The sequence below is a fragment of the Canis lupus genome, chromosome 5, assembly GCF_011100685.1.
Source record: "Canis lupus familiaris isolate Mischka breed German Shepherd chromosome 5, alternate assembly UU_Cfam_GSD_1.0, whole genome shotgun sequence".
Lineage (NCBI taxonomy): Eukaryota > Metazoa > Chordata > Mammalia > Carnivora > Canidae > Canis > Canis lupus.
In genome coordinates this window covers 42357843-42384629 of record NC_049226.1, presented here as the reverse complement: position 1 = coordinate 42384629, position 26787 = coordinate 42357843, and the positions used below count along the sequence as shown (strand labels likewise).

The 26787-nt window shown below is 41.2% G+C and overlaps 1 protein-coding gene across 2 annotated transcripts; it reads right to left on the bottom strand.

Moving 5' to 3' along the window:
* Positions 1 to 313: 313 nt before the first annotated feature.
* COPS3 (COP9 signalosome subunit 3) lies at positions 314 to 26429 on the bottom strand. 2 transcript variants are annotated; one of them, XM_038537127.1, is made up of 12 exons: positions 26262 to 26429; positions 21964 to 22093; positions 20298 to 20410; positions 20155 to 20204; positions 18382 to 18474; positions 16483 to 16662; positions 13620 to 13760; positions 11308 to 11481; positions 8285 to 8371; positions 2412 to 2525; positions 932 to 1012; positions 314 to 636 (listed from the first exon to the last, which is right to left on the bottom strand). In XM_038537127.1, exons 1-12 carry the CDS (start codon positions 26314 to 26316, stop codon positions 583 to 585), a joined length of 1272 nt encoding a protein of 423 aa, XP_038393055.1. In that variant the 5' UTR covers positions 26317 to 26429; the 3' UTR covers positions 314 to 582. The 2 variants fall into 2 exon arrangements, with proteins under 2 accessions (XP_038393055.1, XP_038393056.1); XM_038537128.1 differs by lacking the exons at positions 21964 to 22093; positions 26262 to 26429 and having other exon boundaries at positions 18382 to 18542; positions 20298 to 20358.
* Between the last annotated feature and the right edge of the window lie 358 nt (positions 26430 to 26787).

Genomic DNA, 26787 nt, shown 5'->3' with positions numbered 1-26787 from the left:
TCATAAAAAATGCCATTTCCAAGACTACACGAGTGTAGCACATACCACAGGTTAGAAAGCACACAACAGCATCTCCTGAATTCACAGTTCATACTGTCACTAAAATGCATATTAATTCTATTGATAAAAAATTAGCTTCTGCATTATAAACTCTCCTAGGCTTTTTTTCCTCTGTAAAGGCCACCAATATCGAACTTTAGATTAAAATCTTCCAAAAATTCCTGAAGTTTTAACTATTCCTGTTCACACAATGAATATATCCTTTAAAAACTTTTTAGAGGGGGAAAAAAGCGATACAGAAGACACATGAATGTTCAAGTAATTTAAAACAAAAATGTAGATTTAATGCAACAACATTAATCTCAGGATAAATAAATCCACAACAGACTTTAAAGTTTGAATTTTTTTTCCTTTCTTTGCAGAGAGAATGGTTTTCTTAAAGCACATAGGACTGAAGATGTCAAAACAAAATGTAATTTCTTAATGTCCAGGTCACACAGGCTTGGTCCTCCCTGCTGCCCTCCTAACACTTGCCACTGGCCAAGGTGATAAATTCCATCTAACTCAGGATGGATGTTAGTTTCAAGAGTAACTAGATGGTTTGTTTCCAGAATCATCTTCTTGTGATCCCATGCTCTGTAAAGAGGAAAATAAGACAATCTATGTTTGTTCTCGTCAAAGGTTTCCCTTCAGCCCCAAACAAGCACCCGTCCCCTCCCCAACAACCGTCAGCCACCCTGTGTACACACAGAAAGGCTATTATAGTTTGAAAATGCCCTCCGTGACTCTCTGTGAACTTAGTGACAAGGATTTTTTAGGAACTTGGGGCAACTAAACATTTAACCTCAAATCAAGGTCACAGTTCTGATGAGGAAATACCCCTCCTTTTCTACCCAGGCCATTTCTAGTTAACAAAGGGAACCTTAATCACCTTCTGTACGAACTGGGGGTTCACTGTGATCTCCTGGTCCATGGCCTTCAGTCGCTCATCCAGCTCTATGCACTTCAGCATCTGGTGACAGACATGTTTGAAGGTGGTTAGTAAGCGAGTTTAGGTCAATCTACCTCCTTTATATATATATATATATATATATAATATTTATTTATGAAAGAGAGAGAGAGAGAGAGGCAGGCAGAGACATAGGCAGAGGGAGAAGCAGGCTCCATGCAGGGAGCCCAACGTGGGACTCGATCCCAGATCTCCAGGATCACACCCTGGGCCGAAGGCAGTGCTAAACCGCTTGAGCCACCGGGGCTGCCCAATTTACCTCCTTTTTTAACCTAAATTATCAATATAGGGAGCTATAGGTTCATACTCCCATGATCTGAAATGCCTGAGGCTACATAGGTTTTGGAATCAGAATTTTTTGAATGCGGAAAGTTAACAGGAAAAATACTGTATATTACCTAACATCCCAATAGGATCTAGGGAAGCACCCATAATCAGACACATTAATATCTTTTGCACTGAAACCTAAAAATAATGCACAATAAGTGGGATAAAGGCTATACATCATTTCAGGTGAAATTCGTCATCACATTAAGTTACCAAAACCCTCCAGTTTTCATGGGTTTTCCGATTTTAAATTGCAAAAAAAGGACTGTGGAAGTTATATACTATGTTACTCTGGATTGCTTTTAGGTTTCTGAGAGGTTTTTTTTTTTTTTTTTTTTTTTTTTTAAGATTTTATTTATTTATTCATGAGAGACACAGAGAGAGAGAGGCAGAGACATAGGCAGAGGGAGAAGCAGGCTCCATGCAGGGAGCCCGATGCGGGACTTGATCCTGCAACTCTGGGATCATGCCCCAAGCCAAAGGCAGACGCTCAACTGCTGACCTAACCAGGCGTCCCAGGTTTCTGAGATTTGATGTCTGAGGTAAGAAACACAGACTGTCCACACAATCCTAACTCATATCTAGACCCCAGAGTGGCACTCAGAGCAGCATGACCTCAGAAGATGCAAAGGGGACTGCTCTGGCTCTTGGCTGCTGCCTAATAGGAAACTGCAGGACGGCTTACCCCTCCAGCCACCCTGACACTGATATTTCTGACTTTCCCACCTGGAATTCTGAGTGCACTTTCTCACAGAAATGAGGCTCTACATTATAAATGATGTTTGGGTGTACATAACATTGTACTGATTGTAAGACCCTAAAGTGTTTCAATAGCTAAACTAGGCTTTGGTGAAATCCAACCCACCATTTATTTACTTATAACCATACAATCTGGGAGAGGTTGAAGCAATGCCCATTTTTAAAATAACTTCCCAGGAACTAAGATGTTCCTAGAAACTAGTTGGGAATTACCTGTATCTAAAACTAAAATTGTCCTAGAGCATAGAGACAGTATTTCAAATACAGAATCTCGAACATCACTTAAAACAAATCAAAACCTGACATTTGTATTTACCTCTTGATCGATGTTATGAAGCATGGCTGGGTTATTATATTTTTCAGGGTTATCATGGAAACTGACCATTCCATCCTTCTGATTAATACTTGCAAAAATTTCACCATCCTCTATCTGTAAAAAAAGAAATCAGGAGTAGTTTAGACCTGGACACTATGTAGATATATACTGTTTCAACATAATTGGGGGAAAGGACAAAAAGCAGTAAGCTTGTATGTGTATTTTTAAGCACCATCTGTTTATTCAACAAGTACTTACTGAACACCTATCATTTGTTAGGCACCATTATATATGCTAAGGGGTGCAAAACACACACTACATACACACACTGGCCCTTGCAAGTTTTTACTGAACTAAGTTTCACATGATGTAAATTAATCATTTTAAAGTGAAAAATTCAGGTGCGCCTGGGTGGCTCAGTTAAGTGTCTGCCTCCGGCTCAGGTCATGATCCCAGGGTCCTGGGACTGAGCCCTGCATTGGGCTCCCTACTCAGCGAGGAGTCTGCTTCTCTCTTTCCCTCTGCCCCTTCCCCTGCTTGTGCTTTCTCTTGCTCTCTCTCAATAAAAAAAATAAATAATCTTAAGAAAAAAATAAAGTGAACAAATCAGTGTAATTTGTAATGTGTAGCCACCACTTCTATCTAGTTCCAAAATATTTTCATTACCCGAAAGGAAACCCTGTACCCATTTGAGCACTGACTCCTTTTCCCATTATCTCAGCTCCTGGCAACCACCAATCAACTTCCTACTCTACAGAGATTTCATAACATCTCTACAATCTCTTTCAGAGGATATAAGTGGAGGGAATGCTTCCCAATTCATTCTATGAGGCCAGGTTTGCCCTAATATTAAAACCAGACAAATACAAAAAAAGAGAACTATAGACCAGTACCTCACATGAACATACATGCAAAAATCCTCAACAAAATATAAGCAAATCCAATGACCCCCCCCCCCCAAAATAAAAGGATGATTTTGGCTCAGATCATGATCAGGGTGGTGAGATCTGGCCCCACATCAGGCTCTACACTCAGCAGGATCTGCTTGAGATTCTCCCTCTCCTCCCTCTCTCCCTCCCCTGCTCTTGCACACACACGCTCGCGCATGCGCGCGTACTCTCTCTCTAAAAATAAAATAAAAAGTACATACACCACAACCAAACAGGATTTATCCCAAGTATGCAAGGCTGGATGAACATTCAAGAATCAATTAAAGTAATTCATCACATGAGCAGACCAAAGAGATCATGATCATCATATCAACAGATGCAGAAAAAATATCTCATAAACTCTAATAACCATTCATGATAAAAAAAACTTTCAGTAAAGTAAGAATATAGGGGGGAATGCCTTCAATTTCATAAAGAATATCTACAAAAACCCTACACCTAACATCAAACTTAATGGTGAGAAATTCAAAGCTTCCCCACAAAGATGAGGAGCTGGGCAAGGATATCCTCTCATACCACTCCTTCCAACATCATACTGGAAGTTTAATAAGACTAAAAAGGAAATTAAAGAGTTGGGAAAGAAGAAATAAAGCTGTCTTTGTTTACAGATAAGGAAGGCTGTCTATATAGAAAATCTGAAAGTATCAACAGAAAAACCCTCCTGGAACTATAGGCAATTATAGCAAGGTTGCAGGATACAAGGTTAATGTGGAAAAGTCAATCATTTTCCTGTAAACCAGCAACAAATGAGTGGGAACTTCAAATTAAAAACAATACAATTTACATTAGCATTATCCCCACCCCAAATGAAACACTTAAGAATAAATCTAACAAAATATGTACAAGATCTATGAGCAAAATCAAAGAATAAGGAAGGAAATAAAAAAAGGGCTAAATAAATGGAGAGATATTCCATGTGCACAAATAAGAAGACTATTATCAAGATGTCCGTTCCTCCCAATTTATAGATTCAACACAATCCCAGTCAAAATCCCAGCAAGTTATTTTACGGATATCAACAAACTGATTGTTGTTTATGTGAAGAGACAGAAGACCCAGAATAGCCAACACAGTATTAAGGAAGAACAAAGTTGGAGGGCTGGTACTACCTGACCTTAAAACTTACCATAAAGCTACAATAATCAAGGCAACATGGTGTTTGTAGAAGAAACACATCCATGGAATAGAAAACCCAGAAATAGGCCTACATAAATAGTCAACAGATCTTTGACAAAGGAGCAAAGGCAATACAATGGAGCAAGATAGTCTTTTCAATAAACAGTACTGGAACAACTGGTCATCTACATGCAAAAAAAATGAATCTAGACACAGACCTTACATCCTTAAGAAAAATTAATTCAAATGGGTCACAGATCTAAATGTAAAACGCAGAACTATAAAAAATCTCAGAAGATAATGTAGGAGAAAATCTAGATGATCTTGGGTGTGATAACTTTTTAGGTATTACACTAACGACATAATCTGTGAAAGAAATAATTGATAAGCTGGGCTCCTATTAAAATTAAAAGCCTCTCCCTGCAAAACACAATGTCAAGATGAGAAGACAAGCCACAGACTGGGAGAAAATATTTTAAAAACACGTCTGACAAAGAATTGTTATCCAAAATATACAAAGAATTGGCTTATCTGGCTCAGTCAGTGGAGTATGTGACTCCTGATCTTGGGTTTGGGAGTTTGAGCCCCATGTTGGGCAATGAGATTTTAAAAAAAGAGAAAAATATATGCAAAGAACTCTTAAACTCAACAAGAAAACAAACATTAAAAAATGGGCCAAATATACCTGAACAGATACTTCACCAAAGATGACATACAGATGGCAAATAAGCATATGAAAAGATGCTTTACATCCTATGTCATCAGGGAAGTGCAAATTAACATGTGATACCACTACATGCCTATTAGAGCGGCCAAAATCTGGAACACTGACAACATCAAATGCTGGTAAGGATGTGGGCCAATCGGACCTCTCTTTCATTGCTGGTGGGAATGCAAAATGGTGCTGCCACTTTAAAAGACAGTTTGGCAGCTTCTTACAAAACTAAACATAGTCTTATATGAGCCAGCAATCACACTCCTTAGTATTTATCCAAGGGAGCTGAAAACTTACATCCACACAAAACCTGACATGGATGTTTATAGTAACTTTACTCATAATTGCCAAACTTTGAAAGCAACTAAGATATCCTTCAGGAGGTGAATGGATAACCTGTCCCACATCCAGGCAATGGAACATTACTCAGCATGAAAAATAAATGAGCACTAAGCCATGAAAAGACATTGAGGAACCATAAATTTTGATTACTAAAAGAAGCCAATGTGAAAAGGCTACATTCTGTGGGATTCCAACTATATGACATTCTGGAAAAAAAACTATGGAGACAATAAAAAATATCACTGGTTGACAGGGGTAAGATGAAAAGGCAGAGCACAGAGCATTTTTAGGGCAGTAAAAATAACTCTGTATACCATAATGATGGACACATGTCATTATCCATGTCAAAACTGGAATGTACAATACCAAGAGTGAACCTTCGTGTAAACTATAGATTTCGAATGACCACCTGTCAGGGTAGGCCACCAAATGTAGCACATGTGTCACTTTGGTGAGGGTTGTTGATCATGGAGAAAGCTATGGATGTACAGGGGCAGGGGGCATATGGGAAATGTCTGTAACTTCCCCTCAATTTTGCTGTGAACCTCAAACTGTTCTTACAAACAACAACATTCCCCATCCCCAAAGACCGGATACTCTAGAGCAAGTCTTGAGCTTACACTCAAGGTTGGCAGTATGGATATCCTGGGCAGGATAACTGTCTGCTGTGGGAGTGGTCCTCTGCATTGTAGGACGTATAGCAGCATCCCTGGCTTCTATCCAGTAGATGTTAGGACCCCTAGCTGTGACAACCAAAAATATCTTCAAATATTGCCAAATGTCCCATGGTAGAAAAAACACTGCTGGTTGATCTAGAGCCTGTTACGGTCTGTCTGGGTTGTTCATAAACTGTTCAAAATGCACCACCACCACCCCCGCCCCCATTTTGCTCCCTTAAAGCATTTCCCTAGCTCATGTGTCCTTACAGGTGTCATAAACACATTTCTTCTCACCCACCAAATAGTGAGTTTCCTGGGGTTACCATGTAGCTTACTCGGTCTGTGTAACCCCTGTAGAGTTTACACTCTTGAAAGGCACTCCAAAGCTGATCAAGTCAGATTTTGTTTCTTTGGAAAGGGTGCGTGTGTTTTGAGAATTAGGTCGAAGGAGAAAAACCTCAAAACATTTGTAAATTGCTCAATGGAAATAAAGTACTCCATTATCATAATGGAAAATAGTTTTATTACTCCTAATCCTGATATGGCAGTGCTCCTGAAATCAGAGGGGAGATCATTAGCAGAAAAATGTAATGCTGACTTTCTATGTAACCTAAGATTTGCCTGACCTGGGCTGAGGACATGTTTAGTTTGACAGATCAGATCAGAGCCATGTATTTACATAACTGAATAGGTAAGTAGATTACAATGTATCATTCAGTGGGTTACTATGTACTCATTTTAAAATTTATTTTTAAAAGATTTTATTGGGACACCTGGGTGACTCAATGGTAACCATCTGCCTTTGGCTCAGGTGGTGATCCTGGGGTCCTGGGATCGAGTCCCACATCAGGCTCCCTGAATGGAGCCTGCTTCTCCTCTGCCTATGTCTCTGCCTCTGTCTCTCTTATGAATAAATAAATATTTTTTAAAAAGATTATATTTATTTGAGAGAGAGTATGCATGCATGAGTAAAGGGGGGGGGGGCAAGGGAGGAAGGGAAGCAGACTCCTGCTGAGCAGAGAGCCCGATGTGGGCTTGATTCCAGGACCCCAAGATCACCACCTGAACCAAAGGCAGATGCTTAACTGACTGAACCACCCAGGCACCCCTACCATGTGCTCACTTAAATGATGCTTATCCAAATTTGGGAGTGGAGAGATGTAACTGGGACATTACCAGAAGGGGTATTGGTAATACCTGATTTCTGAAGATGGGTACTGAGATGGTGCCCCCTTTATTGTCCATACTGCTGTAAGCGTGGTCGGGAACGGACAATGGCCCGTGAGGAGGTAAGGGGCTCAAGTCCGATCCCAGTCAACAACTGTTCTCTCTCTAGCTGAGCAGGACATCCTTGGTGTGGGCAGCAGTGCCCTGACCTACATATGAGCACAAGTTCATGACTTCATCATGGACCAGCACATTGAGTAGCACTGCTTTATGACTCTTGGTACATCTGAATAATTTCACAAGTGTTTTAAAAATGTATGGGATGCCTGGGTGGCTCAGTGGTTGGGTGCCTGCCTTCAGCTCAGGTCATGATCTGAGATCCAGATCCAGGATCGAGTCCCACATCAGGCTCCCTGTGAGGAGCCTGCTTTTCTCTCTGCCTATGCCTCTGTCTCTCTCTTTCAGTCTGTGTCTCTCATGAATAAATAGATAAATCTTTAAGAAAAAAACGTAAATAAGGAGGACAAACAGGACACACCATGTACATCATATGAGTACCTATGACTGGAAAACCCCATAGGTTGTAAGGAAACAAAATCCAAAATATCCAAAGGCTGACTTTGGATGTCCCTCCTTTTTTATTTATTTTTTAAAAAGATTTTGTTTATTTATTCATGAGAGACAGAGAGAGAGGCAGAGACACAGGCAGAAAGAGAAGCAGGCTCCATGCAGGGAGCCCCACGCAGAACTAGATAGATAGCGGTCCTCCAGGATCACGCACCTGGCCGAAGGCAGGTGACAAACCACTGAGCCAGCCAGGCGTCCCTCCCTCCTCTTTAAAAATATTATCTATAATGAACACCTATGACTTTTACAAGGACAAAAATCCACTAATTAACTTTTTAAAAGTGAAAACACACTTACCATGTGTAGGACATATTTCTCTGCCTCCTGAGGTCCAGATAACTGCACACGACTTGCCATATCTTGTAACGATAATGTTAAAAAGGTCTGAAATTCAGAAGTAGAATTAATCATAGGTAGAAACGACTGAGGACATACATTTTATTCAATGCGTACAGAGCTCTACTGAATTACTGAAAATTTGCTTTCCATTACTGTGCAAAGTAATTATTTGTTGTGAAGATGATTTGAAGTTGATAAAACCTGTGGCTTTAGTCATCAGTTTCCTAGAGGAGTAATGACTTCTAGAAATGTTTTCTGGCACATACATTCCTACGGGTCTGAGTGACATATGCAGGCACTAGGTTATTTATGCAGCACTGTCTGTGAGAGCAAAGGACTGGAACCACTTAAATGTCCACCACAGAGGGCAGGTTAGTGCGGTCTGGTACAATTGCATCAACAGACTCCTATGCAGTTGTAAAAAACAAAACAAAACAAAACAAACCCCAAAAATCCAGATACTTCTCACGGACTGAAATAAGATCTGAGATAATAATGTACACCATTAAATATAAAAAAAGGAGAATGAAGAAGTGTGCATGGCATGCTGTGTAAACCAAAGTGTATATATACCTGTGAGGAGGGGTGCTTTTATTTATGCATGCATATACATGCATAGACAACCTCTAGAAGGCCAAGAAACTGGTTGCCTCTGAAGAAGAGGTGGCTAGGGTATAGGAACTGGATGGAGATTTTTGTATCTTTTGAATTTTGTATTATAAATGTATTACCTATTAAAAATAATTAACATTATCACATTCATTCTTCAAAATTCAAAGCTAAAATATGTAAACACATGGGGGTTTAGAAGGAAGTCAGTGTTTTCCACTGCTCTGCTGGGGACCTGAAAATGAAAAGAGCTCTTTGAAAGGAAAGTTGGCAATACTTAGAGCAATGGCCTTTTCAGAGCAAGGCATGTTAAAATCCAAATGTGAATTTTTAATAAGCCAATGACCAAAGAATCTACATATACTTTAGTTAAAAGAGTAGCATCCAAGAAAATGAAATTATTGTTAATTTTTAAGGTACATAAGCACTTTAACACAAGTGAAGACTTAAAAAGTCAACATTTCTAAATACACAGAACTATCATTTTTCCTATCTCAAAACAAATAGAAACTTCCACTTGAATGTCCACCAGGAGAAGACAGATTGAATCAATTGTGATCCATCCATCAGATTACTACATAGGGTAACTGTGATATATGCTTACATTGCCACAGAAAGAGGTTTAAGATATACTGAACCAAAAAAAGCAGGGTAGAGAACAGTATGTAGAATATAATCCCAATCACATTTAATTGCATCTCCATATACATAGAGAACAGAGAGAAGAATATAGAAAAATGTCCACTAAAACATGCATAAGAAGTAGCAGATTTAGTCTCCATGTGATAACCCCTTGGCCCCAGCAATGCCATGAATACCACCCCCGTCACTGACACTGACAATCTACTTAAGATTTTATGAAAAACTTCTGATTTTCTGACTTTGGAACGAGAAAGAGACTGACGTGGTTAGAAAATCCTTGGGTTATTCCCACTTCTAGTGTTCTGGCTCTAGGACATGATGGTAAAAAGTATATAACAGCCGCCTGCAAAGATTTCACCTTTTTCATTTAACGTTTATTTGCCACTCTGCAATTTAACATTTTCTGAAAGGCGCTGACTTTTATCCATGTTAACATTTTGATTCTTCCATCTAAAGTGCAAGCACCAGTCACAGACAGGGTGCAACTACTTTTACTTCAAGTGGTTCTGTTGGCACTTGGACCAAATAAAAAAATTTCGTGGGGAAAATCAGGCTGCTGGTTACCCTGATCTCTTAGATCCTGGCCTTTTTTGCCTGGTCAACTTGGCTTTTCTCTGGCTGACAGCAACATTCATTTTTGATATTTCTTGAGCTACTTTCTCTTTCTTGTTCTTCATTTTCTTTCTACAAATTAACTTTTTACAAATCCCCTGATTTCCTTCTGTGAGTTAGGCAGCCAGGGTCGCTCTCTCTCGAGTACTGGAAGGGGTTCCCCTTCTTGTTCACTGGCCATCTCCTCACTTTCCCCTCCTCCTCTCCTTGCAAGGACTACTTGCCTCCACAACTGTCCCCTCCTCACCACTCTCTGGCTTCTTCAGGCCCTCTCACTGTCAGATCCTCCACCCAGAGCCTTCCATCACTAGGTCACCTAGCCACAGACATCCCCTATCCTGGCTCTCTGCCTCTTCACCCTCTACTCCGCTGCTGCCCGGGAACAGACTGATCCATGTTTTCGCCCACTGTGAACTGCTACCTCTGACTAGACTCCTTTTCAGGAGGAAAAAACAATCCTGGTGGTTTAAGCTGCTCTTAGCATCCTGCTACCCGTAGCACGTGCCTTTGGAGGTCACCTGAGATTTCATTTTTCTTTCATACATTTTTGTAGTGTTTGAACACTTAATAATAAGCACATTTCCTGCAATCCAGAACCATCAGGTTACTTTCATTTTGAAAATAAAAATCACGTAATTGGCTTACCTCCTACAGTTGACCTGCACATAGCTCATTCAACTCTGGCCTAGGTGGCAATGTCAGGGTCGTGCTGTGTCAAGTAAGAAGTTCAAACAGAGACCAGCACCATCCAAGAGGTTCTACAGCTTGTCACAATTGTCACAAAAGATTCGTGCCTGCATGATGAATCCCACCCCGACTGCCCATGGCACTGTTTACCTCTCTCAGGCTACCTTTCTCTGCCTCCCCATGGAGCCGTTATCTCCTACCTGTCTTCCTCTTCACCTGTTCCTCTTCTCAAATACCCTGCTCTAGCCCTGAAAAGACCAAAAGGTATAAATCAAACTCTTTCTAAGTCATCAGTAGTGAGAGTTGTTGCTTAGTAAAGAAATCCTGCCACACTGTATCCCTGGATCTGCTTCTGAGCACTGAGGAGGAAGAGAGAAGAGGAGGCCCTGGGAGAATCAGAAGATGTTATCTGAGAGTGGCACTTGCCTCACCTTGGTTAGCCTCTGAATATTCTTCTTATAAAGAGAAGACAGGCATTGCTTCACCAGCCCCATGTTGTTATCGCGAGTAAAAGTTTCACTGTGCTTGTTGACCAGGTTGCGGAGTTCTGAGGGATTATTGGTTGAATAAACTTGTGCTAACTCATGGTACGCGTTGCTAAGAGGCTGAAGGATTAAAGGTGGGAAAAATCAGATTAAAGCATTAGAGATACAAACTTCTTAGAGGCAGCCAAAAAAACAAAAACAACAACAGATCGACCATGCTACTAGGTTTTGAACAAGTACATTCAATACTCTTTATTGTTACCTAGCAACTTATAATTTCCCCAAAGTGAATGCTTAGTTTTTAGGACCAAAGATAGACATTCAATGGGATTTATTATAAAAAAAAAACTTTGTATTTCAGAGCAAATAACTGCATAGCAGGTGAAAGCATACTGCATTTAATAAATGCATGCATGCCTTTTTTTTTTCCTGATGAATTGCATTGGGGGGGGCAAATTCTCCATCATTCTCAACTGTCTTGCACACTTTCTCACATATATACACACACCTTCCCAAATGCACCAGGCTCATCTGTTATTTTTTGACAAGAAAAAAACACAATAGGGGTCTTCAGCAAAAAACACTTGGCAATCTTCAACAAGATAGCATAAAAATCTCATGGGGAAGATTTTCAAATTGATATCCTGAAATTTTCAGTTCTATACAAAGAACAAGGTTAAAATTGTTATCCAAATGATTGTAACCTCAGATTTTGAATTGCCGAATTTTATTCTATTTTTTTAAAGATTTTATTTATTTGAGAGAGAGAACAAGCAAGCATGCGCAATCACAAGCAGGGGGAGAGGGAGAAGCAGGCTTCCTACCAAGCAGGGAGCCCAACATGGGACCTGATTCCTGAGGACCCCAGAATCATGACCTGAGCCGAGGTATACACTTAACCAACTGAGCCACATAGGTGACCCTGCCCTAAATTTTATTCTAAACCATGAGCAGGGCAGCCCGGGTGGCTCAGTGGTTTAGCGCCACCTTTAGCCCAGGGCCTGATCCTGGAGACCCAGGATCGAGTCCCCCGTCAGGCTCCCTGCATGGAGCCTGCTTCTCCCTCTGCCTGTCTCTGTGCCTGCCTCTTTCTCTCTTTCTCTCTCTCTCTCTCTCCCCTCTAATAAATAAATAAAATCTTTAAATAAATAAATAAACTATGAGCATGTTTTTAAAAAAAAAATTTTAATGATTTATTTTTTTATGTGATCCCAAAGCTGGGTCCTCAGTGAAAACAACAGTTCAGTGAGCAGAACTTGTGGTTTTCACATGGGGGCTTTAAGATTTCCCAACACTTGGACAGATTGAGCTCAATAAAATCAACACTGCTAGGATGCCTGGGTGGCTCAGTGGTTTAGCATCTGCCTTTGGCTCAGGGTGTGATCCCAGGGTCCTGGGATCAAGTCCCCCATCGGGCTCCCTATAGGGAGCCTGCTTCTCCCTCTGCCTGTGTCTCTCCCTCTCTGTGTGTCTCTCCTGAATAAATAAGATCTTAAAAAAAAAAAAAAAAATCGGGCAGCCCCGGTGGCGCAGCAGTTTAGCGCCGTCTGCAGCCCGGGGTGTGATCCTGGAGACCCAGGATCGAGTCCCGCGTCGGGCTTCCTGCGTGGAGCCTGCTTCTCCCTCTGCCTGTGTCTCTGCCTCTCTCCTGCTCTCTCTGAATGAATAAATAAATAAATCTTTAAAAAAAAAAAATCAACACTGCCTTTCCAGTATTTCTGCTAAATTGTAATGAAGGATAACAATAACCACAACAAATCAACCTTTTTAGGAGCCTAAACATCTATGGCAATTATTACTCAGACCAAAAGTTTGAAAACAAAATTTTTTTTTCTTTAAGGATTTTACTTATTTATCCATGAGAGACACAGATAGAGAGGCAGAGACACAGGCAGAGGGAGAAGCAGGCTCCATGCAGGGGAGCCTGATATGGGACTTGATCCCAGGACTCCAGGATCACGCCTTGGGCTGAAGGCAGGCGCTCAACCCGAGCCACCTGGGGGCCCCCTGAAAACAAATTTCTAAGAAACATTCCAGCTCAACCAGGTGATCAGAGGGTGTGTGGAATGGAATAGAGATTCTGTTAAAACTGCAGCTCCCAGACCACAAGTGTCTGCTATTAAATGTATTAAGTGTCTGCTAACTGGAAGCTGCTGGGAGAGCCAAGTCATTATAAAATAAAATTACAGAACTAGGTATCATTACAATTTCTCTATGGACTTAACATGTCACCTAGGACATCAATTTAAAAAACTCACCTTAATGAATCTACCCACAATTTGAGACGTGTATTTCGGTAGCTGTTGTACTTTTCCAAGTAATATCAAAGAAACTAGAATATACTTTTTATATGATTCCAACATGATGTGACTGACCGCCATGGCAGGAGTAGTTATAGCCTGAGCAAGAGGAGAGAGAGCACACCACAGCAGAAAGGGCAATCAGCCACGTGTATCACTTTAATTAAATAACAATTCTGGCATTACACGTCGTATCAGTATTTTTAATAGTGTCTTTATTGAGAGAGGATTCTCGTGCTGTGAAGTGACCCTTTTCAAGAATACTACTCAGTGGCTCTCAGTATACTCACCAAGCTATCCAACTATTTATGACCATTACCTTATTTCACAACACTTCCATCCCTCCAAAGAGAAACTCTATACCCATTAGCAGTCATTCCCCATTCTCTCCTCCCTCCAACCCTAGGCAACCATTGTTCTACATTGTCTCCATGGATTTGCCTATTCTGGACATTTTATATAAATGGCATCATAATAAAGACATGGGCTTTCGTGACTGGCTTCTTTGACTTGTTTTCAAGGCTCATCCATGTTGTAGCAGATACTTTGTGCCTCATTCTACTTTCTGGCTGAATGATATTCTACTGTATGGGTAGACCACATTTCATTTATTCATCCTCAGTTAATGGGCATTTGGGTTGTCTCACCTCCTGGCTACTATGAATAAAGTGGCCATGAACATCAGTGTACGTATTCTGGGGTAGACATTTGTCTTCATTTCCCTCAGGTATATTCCTAAGAGTGGAATTGCTGGGTCATGGTGGTAACTCTAGGTTTAACATTTTGAGGAATCCCAGACTGTTTACCACAGTGGCCACACCATTTTACATTCCCATGGGCAGTTACGAGGATCCCAAATTCTCCACCTGCTCCTCAATGTTGGTTATTGTTGGCTGTCTCTTCCTAATTCTAGCCATTCCACTGGGTGTGAATTGGTATATTGTGGATTTGATTTGCATTTCCTTGATGTTTAACGATGATGAGTATCTTTTCATGTATTTATTGGCCATTGGTGTGTCTTCTCTGGAGAAATGTCTATTCAAATCCATTGACCATTTTTAAATTTTAGTTTTTTTACTGTTGAGTTGTAAGAAGTCTTTGTACATTCTGGCTGGAAGTCTCTTATCAGAAATATGATCTGCAGATATTTTCTCCCATTCTGTGGCTGCCTTTCCACTTTATTTTACCAGATTTATAAAGGTCAGGGAGAAGTAAAAACTATCATACCCAAGTCAGCTCAAATATTCCAAATCCAAACCCATCACTGAAACTTTGAGGTACTTGAGATTCTACAGAAACACAGAAATGCATGTGGATACAAATACGATTCCTACCCACAACACTGCTTTAATACATCACAATCAACTTACATTTCCACCCATCAAGGACTTAGTAAATCAAGAAGGTCAACATGTGGAGTGATATGAGAAGATGAAGCTGCTTTCACTTTTTGCTTTATATAATACTGTATGATCTAATTTTTTTCCAGTAAGTGTATCTTTCTTTTGGAATTTTTTTTTAAGCCATAAGAAATCTGTATCCCCTTCTGAAATGAAGGTACCAGTGCCATCTATAGCTGCCTGTGTAATTATTCAAACAGTCACATGAAGTAGACAAACACAAGACAATGCTTGTCGTTAGGGCAAAATCAGGGGATATATGCACTTTCAGCGAAAAGAATCCTATTATCTGTATCAAAAATGTTTTGTTTTTAAAATTTTAACTACTTGTGATAGAAATATTTTTTCTAAGTGCATTACATACTTTTCTGCCTTTTTAATGTCCTCATCATCTTGATATTTCTGGCTCATCAGTATGTTATCAGCTATCATATTGGGCTATAAAATGATCGTCTGTTCAGTGGCTGTGAAGTGTTTATCATTTTCTGAAGAACTATGTACTCTTAAAGAGAAGTCACCTTGAAGATTTTGCTTGACTAGACACATCATTGTTTTGAGTAAGCTCTACACCCAGAAAAGAGCTTGACCTCAAGACCCCAAGATCAAGAGGTGCATGTTCTACTGACTGAGCCAGCCAGGGACCCCTGACTAGACACATCCTTTAATGACACTATCTCTGCCCAAGAGCACCTTCTGTTGACCCTTCCCTTGGTCCCCTTAGCAGTGCCTATCAACCCCCTGATGCAATGAGGCAATGTTCTGTCAGAGAAACATGCCATGCATGTGTATTTATGTGTTATCACTTCCACTAAATTGTGAGCTCCTTCAAGGCTTAGAATATGAATATCCTTTATTACCTTAATACGTGCTATGAATATAATAAGAAATATAAATATCTAACAAAATTTTAAAATACTAGTATTAGCCAATATTATATCTCTTTCTCAGACTTTAAAAAATTTTTTCCAAATTATGTAATATATCTCATTACATAGACCAGTGGTCATTACATGGACACAAAACACAAAGAATGTTTTACTTATTAAAGTAAATAAAATTTAACAAAATACCACAGATGGTTTCAGAACAAAAAGACATTTCAAAGATCATTCAATTCAATCTCATCCCTTTCTGCAAAGGAAGCTATAAAGGTCAAGAGACATACAGAACTTAACCTGAATCAGACAGGGTGTGAGTGGCAAGGCCTAAATTAGACCCCACTCTGTACTGTTCTTCCCTCCAGTGCCACTGCCCTTCAACTTAAGCAACAGTTTACCACTATTTACATGATCACAGAGAAACAGCCTTTGAAAGGACCTCCACTCAAAACTCAGAGGCCTGAGATCAATCCATTCCAGCTGTGCACTTCTTTGATCACACAAGTTCAACACAACCTCAGGGGCATTTAGAGAGATGATTACCTGTTCATAAAAGTACAGCGCTCTTTCAAAGTTCTTCAGCCCGGTATAGATCATCCCTCCATAATAATAGTAACATAAAAAGTGCTTTGCATCATAGGCTCCATTCTCTTTACAGATATCCATCATGTCTACATCAAGATACGGGAGGGCAGGCTTAAAGCATTTTGCCAGCAAACAAAGCTGTGAAAAATTTTATATGAAGTCATCATTTTCATTGTACTTGGAAGGCTTTAGAAGCAGGAGCAAATTCACAGATTTTCAGAAAGTTCAAGACAATATTTTAAACCATTTTATTAAAAAATGTTCTAAATGTTGCCACATTACCCCCATCTTCCTAAGCATTCAAAATAAAATAGCATTTCTTTATAAAAGACTAAATGCAGCCATGAGATAAAGTACTCCACAGATGAATTAAAACTCCTTACTAGCCCACCTAGCACCCATTCTGTTTACAGATACCCAGACAAGTGAGTCCTTTATCTCTTTGAATTAGTGGAACAGAAACAGACCAGTATGGTATGATTAAAAATGGAAATTTCTCTTCAATTATTTCTTTTCAATTGCTGAACCTTTATGTAAATGTAGAGAACTGCTCAACTCAAACTCAAAACCAAACATGTGGTAGCATTCTGTAACTGTACAATGCTGGCACAGGTGTAGATATAGGTACAAACTCAGAGGTAGATGTTTAATTTTTATTTTTTTTATTTATTTGTGATAGTCACAGAGAGAGAGAGAGAATGAGGCAGAGACACAGGCAGAGGGAGAAGCAGGCTCCATGCACCGGGAGCCCGACGTGGGACTCGATCCCGGGTCTCCAGGATCGCGCCCTGGGCCAAAGGCAGGCGCCAAACCGCTGCGCCACCCAGGGATCCCAGAGGTAGATGTTTAAGACCAGTGCACTGTCCCTGGTTTGTTTGTTTCCCTAAAGTTTGTTATACTTCAGTTACAAAAGTTTTTTTAAAAAGAAAAAAGAAAGCACCTTTCTGTGATACTAGGACATGTATTTGGAATAATCCAGGTACCATGTTATTAATTAAAGACACAGTCCCCGTGGGGCTGGTTGAACCCCAGAGTATTATGGAATACTCTGTAGCTGTAACTCATAGATGTAGAGTCCTCTCCGAGATATATTAAGTAGAAAAAAGTGGGACGCCTGGGTGGCTCAGTGGCTGAGTATCTGCCTTTGGCCCAGGACGTGATTCTGGAGTCCTGGGATCAAGTCCCGCATCAGGCTCCCTGCATGGAGCCTGCTTCTCTCTCTGCCTGTGTCTCTGCCTCTCTCTGGGTCTCTCATGAATAAATAAAATCTTTTTTAAAAAAAAGAAAAGAAAAAAGCAGGTATGTAAGAGCTCATGCAGATCATTGCTGTTTGTGTAAAAAAAAAGGTGGGGGGGAATGCACGCATTTGCGTATATGTGCACAAAATTCCTTTTGGAAGGATACACAAAAAACTAACAGATATCCTCTGGAGAGAAGAGATGAGTGAGACTAGTGAGCAGGGTGGTAGAGAGACTTCATTACATATCTTCCCTTTTGCCTTCTGGATTTTGAACCATGTAAAATAAAACAAATGAGTAACACTTTAAGTTGTAAGAAGTTACCTGTATTTATTCTCAGGCTCTAGAATTCCTTAAAAAGAAAATGACCTGGGACATTTTTAACACCGCACGCATTATTACTGTTTCCTCACATCACAAACCTACCACCTGAGCCCCCCATTCTAGAGTTTGCATTCAGTAGCAGCCAGCTGAAAATTCCCTGGCTAACAATGTACCTACTTCTATTTCAACTTCTAGAATGTATCACACTCTCCACCAAATTGTTTTCCTTTATTAAGCAAACACAGGACCAACCTTCTACCTCTCACTCAGGGAGACACACTCTTCGGTAGCTTACCTGGCAGAGATCGGCATGTATTGAGGTCAGCTGGTTTGTATTCATCTGCATCTTGTCTATGGCTTGCTTAAGGATGCTGATTCCTCGCAGGGGCTGTCAGAAATGACATCTCTTTCAGATAAGTTCTCAAAGATGGCAGCACATTGGATCTTAGGTTGTCACTTACAAATAAAAAATAACACTAATTGATAGGTTCCTTTAAATAACAATATGAGGTATCCATACTCTTTCAGGAAATTTCTGTCCCTACTCAGTCAGAAAATGTTTTCTTAAGTTGTTTGTTATGTTAGAGTAATTCAGCATCATTTTTTACATCATAAAGCTTTTTTTTTCACCGAAGATCAATAATCAAAAGCAATAATACTTTCTCAACAGTTCATTATATTTATATCAAAACAAAAAATTTCCAAATCAGGGGCAGCCCAGTGGCTCGGCGGTTTAGCGCCACCTTCAGTCCAGGGCCTGATCCTGGAGACCCGGGATTGAGTCCCACATTGGGCTCCCTGCATAGAGCCTGCTTCTCCCTCTGCCTGTATCTCTGACTCTCCCTCCCTCTCTCTGTGTCCTCACGAATAAATAAATAAAATCTTAAAAAAAAAAAACAAACCAAAAACTTTTCAAATCATTTGTAATAAAGAACCTGATTAGTTGGCATTTTCCCACAGGGCAGTCTATGGATCAGCCATAAATTCTCTCCAACACCACCCTCTCTCACCTGATAATAGATTCCTATTGAAACTGATACCAAAAAACTTATAAACAGACTGTTTCCTGCCTTGATTATAAATACCAAACCGAGTTTCAAGTGAAGGGTAATCAGTTTCTGGACAGGAGATGTGACTCTAAAATTGCTAAATAACTTACATGGTTTTTTCAATAAGGACTTTTTTTTTTAACCATCTCTTTCAAACTACAATTTAATATTCCTATAAAATACCAAATGGTTCTTTCGGTTTTGTCTCCTTCCAAGTACTATCTCAAAGTTCGATTTCAAATAATAATTTAAAAAGAAGCCAAAAAATAAAAATAAATAAATAAATAAAAAGAAACCCAATTATAACCTATGTCAGTACCACAAAAGTTAAAGACCAAAGAACTGTTTCAGATTAAAGGAAATAAAAGAGACATGACAACCCAATGCAATTCATGATCTGAGATTTTTGTTTAAAGAACATTAGTGAAACCAGTGGCAAAATCTGAATAAGGTCATTAGATTTGTTTAAAAGATTCTATCAACATTCATCTCCTGATATTGATCATTTTACTATGGTTATGTAAGAGAATGTCCTAATTTTTAGGAACATTCATTGAAGTATCTAGGGTAAATGGCAACATATCTGCAATTTTTTTTCCAATGGCTCAGAAAAAAAAAAAAGAAAGAAAGATAAGGTAAGTAAGTGTGGTAAAACGTTAACATCTGAAGAATCTGGGTGAAGGGTACGTGGGGATTCTTCATATGGTCTTTTTGTAGGCTAAAACGTCATAGTCAAAAGTTAAAAGTTCTAGCAAATAAACAAAATCCCCATATATTACAACATAACAGGCACTAGGATAGTCATTCCAAAAACATCCACCAGCAGCAGTAGACTGCCTTGAGGCACTATTGCTCTCTCCCCTGATGTAGGAGCCAGCTGTCCCTACGGCCAATGCATGGCCGCCACATTTATTTGTCAGGGTGCTCAGTACTAACCCAGAACCTTAACAAATCAGTACTTTGTGTAACTTGGATAGTTCTTAAAACATAACCATAAATACTTAAATAACATTGCTTACCTGTTTCCTTTCCACAAGCGCGTTTGTCAGCTGATGGCAAAGCCCAGCAACTAGAGATGGCAATGACAGAATGTTGACAATATCATTGACTAGATGGGCAAAATGCATTCAGTGAGAAATAAACAAAGGGTTATTTGGCTTACAAGTGTCTGTTGCGTATCGGATGTGCTCCCCATTACAAGTGCTGATGAAAAGCTGAACCTGTGAGAATAATGTTTCGAAGTCAGGAACGCTAGGCATGGAAAACTTCACAAACCTGGAATAAAGAGAAAAGAATCAATTCATCCTGATATTTTGCAGGGGAAAACAAAAAAGGAACTGAGGTCAGAAGGCCTGCCTATCTCTAGTGCTCTATGAAAATAAATGAGGGGATGCGTGGCCCAGTGATTGAGCATCTGCCTTTGGCTCAGGGCATGATCCCAGGGTTCTGGGATGGAGTCCCACATCGGGTTCCCTGCAGGCAGCCTGCTTCTCCCTCTGCCTGTGTCTCTACTTCTTTCTCTGTGTCTCTCATGAATAATAAATAAAATCGTAAAAAAAAAAAAAAAAAAGAAGGTAAATGAGTCACGATATTTTCAAAAACTAAGAGAGTCTATGAGACCGGCCTGGTTCTTGGCACGATCAAGACACAGAACAAGACACAAAGGTTGAAGAAAATATGTTTTAAAAGGAACTTTCACAAAAGAAAACTCTATTAAATGAGGCCAAATATCATGCTAATATTCATGAATGAACAATATAAACTTCTAACCAGAAGTTTACAAAACCATTGTTCTTTTGAGCTCCAATGTGCTTAGGGCTATTTACTCATTTAAAAACCACTTGTTGGGATCCCTGGGTGGCGCAGCGGTTTGGCGCCTGCCTTTGGCCCAGGGCGCGATCCTGGAGACCCTGGATCGAATCCCACGTTGGGCTCCCGGTGCATGGAGCCTGCTTCTCCCTCTGCCTGTGTCTCTGCCTCTCTCTCTCTCTCTCTCTATGTGACTATCATAAATAAATAAAATTTAAAAAAATATTTAAAAATAAATAAATAAATAAAAAATAAAAACCACTTGTTGGGATCCCTGGGTGGCGCAGCGGTTTAGCGCCTGCCTGTGGCCCAGGGCGCGATCCTGGAGACCCGGGATCGAATCCCACGTTGGGCTCCCGGTGCATGGAGCCTGCTTCTCCCTCTGCCTGTGTCTCTGCCTCTCTCTCTCTCTCACTGTGTGCCTATCATAAATAAAATCCCAATTTGTAAATCTAAAACATAAAGAGAAAAAGAATTCTGTCAAGCACACGTAATTACAAGGAACCCCAAATGAAATAAGATCTATTTAATTTGGTCTTGAACAGCCTGAGCTTCTTTGAAGGGAATCTGAAGCAATGTTGCTTTGGATCATTGGTAATCTGACTTCACATTTTCCACTGTGCCCTGTGCCATCACTCTTCCCTATTTCCTTTCCAAGGTAGAAAATGCGGACAATCCGATGGATTACATGAAGAAAAGTATTCAGATAAACTCAAACCATAGTGCCCACAACTGAGATAGCCATTTGATTTTTTAAACTAAATTTCAAAATGTGTATAAACATAAACAAGAGTTAATGATAAAACTGGAAAACATGCCATGATTAGCTAGGATGAGTAAAATGTAACTCCTATGACTTGACTTTATAATTGTGCAAAAGAACTCAATGTTGTTTACATGGTTTATTTTTCTACACACACACACACACACACACACACACACTCACACACACACACAAATACAGCCAGAAAGCGTTCAGGTTTAGCAAGCACAAGACTATAAAAGAAGATGCCCCTTACAAAACAGCAAGGACGCCTAAGGAATGCTCTTGTACATCCAGAGCCCCCAGCACGGTGTCCAGATGGGATAAGTTCTTTGCAAGGAGTTCCCCACTCTTGTTGATCAGTTCACAAAGCTGAGTCATTTGCCCTGGAAAACAGGAATAACACTATCATTCAGTTACAGCACTAACCAAACTAAAGAAACTCTAACCACAGACTTCATACCTCAGAGCAAGAAATGACTTAAAGATGATTTCTTGTATCTCCTTCATTTCAGATGAGGACTCAAAAGGGCCAGAGAATTGAAATAGCCTTGACTATGACCTCAAAACCAGACCTCCCATTTCCCTCTGGCCCCTGAAAGTTTGTACGTTTCCTCTGTTCTCTCTTCCATCGCCCAAGCCAGAAATGCACACATTACTATTACTATTACCACCAGTATCATCTCCCTCTCTATAACAGAACATTACCAAATACGATTTTACTTTTAATTTTTACTTCCTAAGTCTCCATTCCTTTTTCTCTCGCCTGCCGTAATTCAGACCTTTCTCATTTCTTGCCTGGACTACATCATAAATCTTTGAAAACAGTCCCCCTACTTCACTCTTTCTCTCCTCCAACCCATTCTCCATATTGGTACCTTTGTGATATTCCCAAAATGTAAAATTCAAACTACTCCAATGGCTTTAAGAAGCCCAAATGCAAGACGCCTGGGTAGCTCAGCAGTTGAGTGTCTCCCTTTGGCTCAGGGCATCATCCCAAGGTTCAGGGATCCCGAGGTCCAGGGATCGAGTCCTGCATCGGGCTCCCTATGAGGAGCCTGCTTCTTCCTCTGCTTATGTCTCTGCCTCTTTCTCTGTATCTCTCATGAATAAATAAATAAAAAAAGATTTTATTTATTTATTCATGATAGTCACAGAGAGAGAGAGAGAGGCAGAGACACAGGCAGAGCGAGAAGCAGGCTCCATGCAGGGAGCCCGACGTGGGATTCAATCCCGGGGCCCCAGGATCGCGCCCTGGGCCAAAGGCAGGCGCTAAACTGCTGCGCCACCCAGTGATCCCAATAAATAAAATCTTAATTTAAAAAAAAAAAAAAAAAAGGAAAAAGTCCAAATGCCTCAGGCAAGTAACAGGGCTCTGAACCGCCCCAGCCTTACCTCCTGCTACCTGCCCCCTTCCAACACACACACCTACTCTGGTCACACAAAGCTCAGAAAATTCAAGCAACATGCCATGTTCTCTTACCTTTGACTCTACACATCCTGTTCTCCATGTTTGGTGTTCCCTCCTTCGCTCTGTTCCCCTGAGTCCTCCACTACCAATTCATACACTTCATTTAACAATCAGCTTGAGTCTTCTTCGGACCCTCATCTCACCCGCCTTCCCTTACCTAACCTGAAAATATGTTGTGCATCACCTGGGGTTGTGGTGGTTAGGTAATTCAACACAAACTCAGATGGACAGGCTGTGTCATTTCTCCAGTATCACAATACAGTGCTTATTTACCACCCAATCAATCAACAGCCTGTTAATTAATCTCCTAATTGATCCACTGATTTTTCTCACATACCACAATGTTATAACAACTAAGGTAAAGAATTTAGTTAGGCCTGAGTTAGCACTCTAAAGTAGACTCACTCTAATTTTGATGGGTTATACTGATAAAAGATACCATGGCCACACTACACTTGCCAAGGCTACTCAGCCATTCTCCTGGGGGTAATGGTGGTGCTGTGTATGGGGTTTATATAAGTCCATGGGCAACAACCACTTGTCTTCTCCTTTAGAGTTCTCTTTTGCATTTTGAACTTCAAACTATAAATATCAGCTATTTTTATTTAGTAGCTGAGGGATTTTTCTTCTTACCAAAAAAAAAAAAAAAAAAAAACCACTTAAATAGTAGAATACTTAAAAACCAAGTGACTGGGGATCTCTGGGCTCAGCGGTTTAGCGCCTGCCTTTGGCCCAGGGCGTGATCCTGGAGTCCCGGGATCGAGTCCTGCGTCAGGCTCCCTGCATGGAGCCTGTTTCTCCTTCTGCCTGTGTCTCTGCTTCTCTCTCTCTCTCTCTCTCTCTCTCTGTGTCTCATGAATAAAATTAATAAAATCTTAAAAAAAAAAGTGACTGTAGCTAGGAACTTTGGTAATTTCGTTTCTCGGCCTTCTATACTATTAAATTTTTATCAAATATAAAGAAATATATTATCATCACATAACAGCACTGCAAAATAAGAATAAAAAAATCTGTGATCTGATTAGGCATCATCTTTCAGAGATAACACAAGTTGAATGGGGAAATACCACCATTTTATTATAAATCTCACTGCTAAATGTGAAATCTTCTACACAATTTGCCTCCTTTTTACTTGCTACTCTAAATACATTTACAATGATATGAAACACAGAAATAAATATTTCAGTCTATTATTTTTCCCCAATTAAGTAATCAATGCAGAGTTGAGACTTAAAATAAAAGCTAGGTCACTATGAAATTATAAGAATTATAATTAATGTAGGTCAAGGGGAGAGTTAACAATAAGTTCAGTGCCACAGGGCGCATCTGACACGAACCCAATCAGACATGTGGCCTAAGAAATTTCCTCTAATCAAAGAAAGCTGGACATTATGAAACTCCCTTCACTTAAGGTCCACATTAGAAAATTCTGAGTAAGAGGGGGCATCTGGGTGGCTCAGTGACTGAGTGTATGCCTTCTGCTCAGGTCATGATCCCGGGGTCCTAGGATCGAGTCCCACATCGGGCTCCATACAGGGAACCTGCTTCTCCCTCTGCCTATGTCTCTCCCTCTCTTCTCTGTGTCTCTCAGGAATAAATAAATAAAATCTCAAAAAAGAGAAAATTCTGAGTAAGAGCAGAAAAAACAGAAGCCTCAAAAACATTTACTAGGCAGTGACCATGAGGCACAGAAGCCACAGGCAGCGAAAGTATCAATTTTATCTCTGCCTGGCAGACTGTTCCTAAAGCAGTGACTTGCACAGCATCCATGCAAAGCTTTCAGATAAATCTCACTTGATGCTAAATAGTCCCTGCTTCATTTTGTGAGAAAACTGGCCCAGGGAAAATTAAGTGGCTCACACATGTAGTGATTGACAAGATTCTAACCCAAATCTAAATTAAATACCCATACTACATCCTAGGAAGTAGAAATCAAACAGTTTGTGGCATAAATGAATGAATGTTTTCTTCATTCATAGAGACTGCAAGTCTGTGCCTTACCTGTGAACCTCGTTTCTTTAATAAGGGTAAGGAGAAGTACTTCATTAAGTATAGCTTCATATCCGATCAGTTAACTCATAACAACAGTGAGGGACATAGCACTCCTCTATTTTTACAAATGGAGATTGAGACTCAAGAGATTAAAGGTGACTTGTCCACGCAGCTCCTAGAACCTTACAGATTAATAGCTGCTAGCAATAATTTTTAACTGCATCTACTGCACTCCAAATATGAGGTAGTGTTTCAAGTGCTTTTACAAAGTTCCTCTCATTCAAGCCCAACACCTCTGAAGCAGGGGCTTATTTTTACCTTAGAGATAAAGAGACAGGGTAGTTAAAGGGACCTTCGCAGCCTGCAGCTGATTACTTGAATTCTGAGTCCAGCATCCTATATGCAGGTTGATGAGATTAATTGAATCAAAGAGCATGAAAATTTAAGTAACAACGGTCATCATTCCGCCCCTGGAAATGGAGCCCTTCGAGCGAGAGCTCCCTCTGCACTCTGCGGGACTAAAATAGGCGCGGAGGCTTCCCGAGGGCGCGCCGGCCGGCATCCGAGGGGCCGGCCAAGGCGAGCCTCCGAGCCAAGGCACCCAGAAAGGATTCATCTCGCGCCTGCTGCCCGCGGCCTAGCCCAGCGGCGGCCAAGCGCCAGGGTGACAGACGAGGCGGTGTACCAATCACCGCAGGCAAGGGAGGCCGAGGAGACCAATGGGCGCTCGGGAAGGCGTCCACCGGAAGTCACTGCCCCCAAAACTGTCAAGCGGAGCGCCCGGGTGGAAGGGGCCCGGGCCGGGGGGAGGAGGGTCCAGCCGGCCCCAGCGAGGGGAGGTGGCCAGGTCGCCAAGCGCACGGGCAGGCAGACGAGAGCAACGGAGACCTAGAGCGCAAGGGGGCTGCCCCAACTCAGCCGCGCCCGATCCCTCCCTGGTCTAAGCGCCGCAACCCCAAGCCCGGCCCCGAAGACGAGGCTCGGGACCAACAGGGAGGTCCCAGCCGTCCGCGCTGGCGGCTGGGGTTGCAAGCCCGTCCCCGCGGCCCGGAAGGCCCGCCCAGGCCCGGCCCGGCGGTCCAGGGCCTCACCTTGAGCCGAGAGCTGTCGGACACTGTTCACGAATTGCTCCAGGGCAGACGCCATATTTCCCCGCGGCGGCCCAAGCAGCAGAGGCAGCTCACGCGGGAAAAGGCGGCTGCTCTGGGAGGAGGGGCCGCGGCTATCCTCCACAGGGCCTCAACAGCGGCCCGACGTCACTTCCGCCGGCTCACGCACCGCGAGATCTCACCTACCTGGGAAGCAGTTACTGTTCCCATGGAAACAGTTCTACTGCTTAGCGCCGCCGGAAGTTCGATTTCTTTTCCTTCTCTCTTTATTCGGTGCACTTATGAAATTCCTCCTGCTATTTAATGGGGCTCCGGGCAAAGGAAGAAACGAAACTTGTAATTAGGCGCATATTTCCCGGATTTTGCTTGGAATGGCAGTCCTGTTTTCCACCTGGCCAGATCCTTCAAGCCTGGCTTAATTGCCGCCTCTTCCATGAGGCTTTTACCTGTCAGGAAGACTGGAGCCAGGCAGGTAGCCTGGATTCAAATCCCTTCCCTACTACTTAAG

Excerpts from the sequence above, each read along its gene's own strand:
- COPS3 (XM_038537127.1), bottom strand. The coding sequence starts at position 26,316 with ATGGCGTCTGCCCTGGAGCAATTCGTGAACAGTGTCCGACAGCTCTCG. Across the intron at positions 20,205-20,297 it reads CCGATACGCAACAGACACTT|TTGCTGGGCTTTGCCATCAG; the intron begins GTAAGCCAAATA and ends TGCCATCTCTAG. Across the intron at positions 637-931 it reads ACCCCCAGTTCGTACAGAAG|AGCATGGGATCACAAGAAGA; the intron begins GTGATTAAGGTT and ends TCCTCTTTACAG.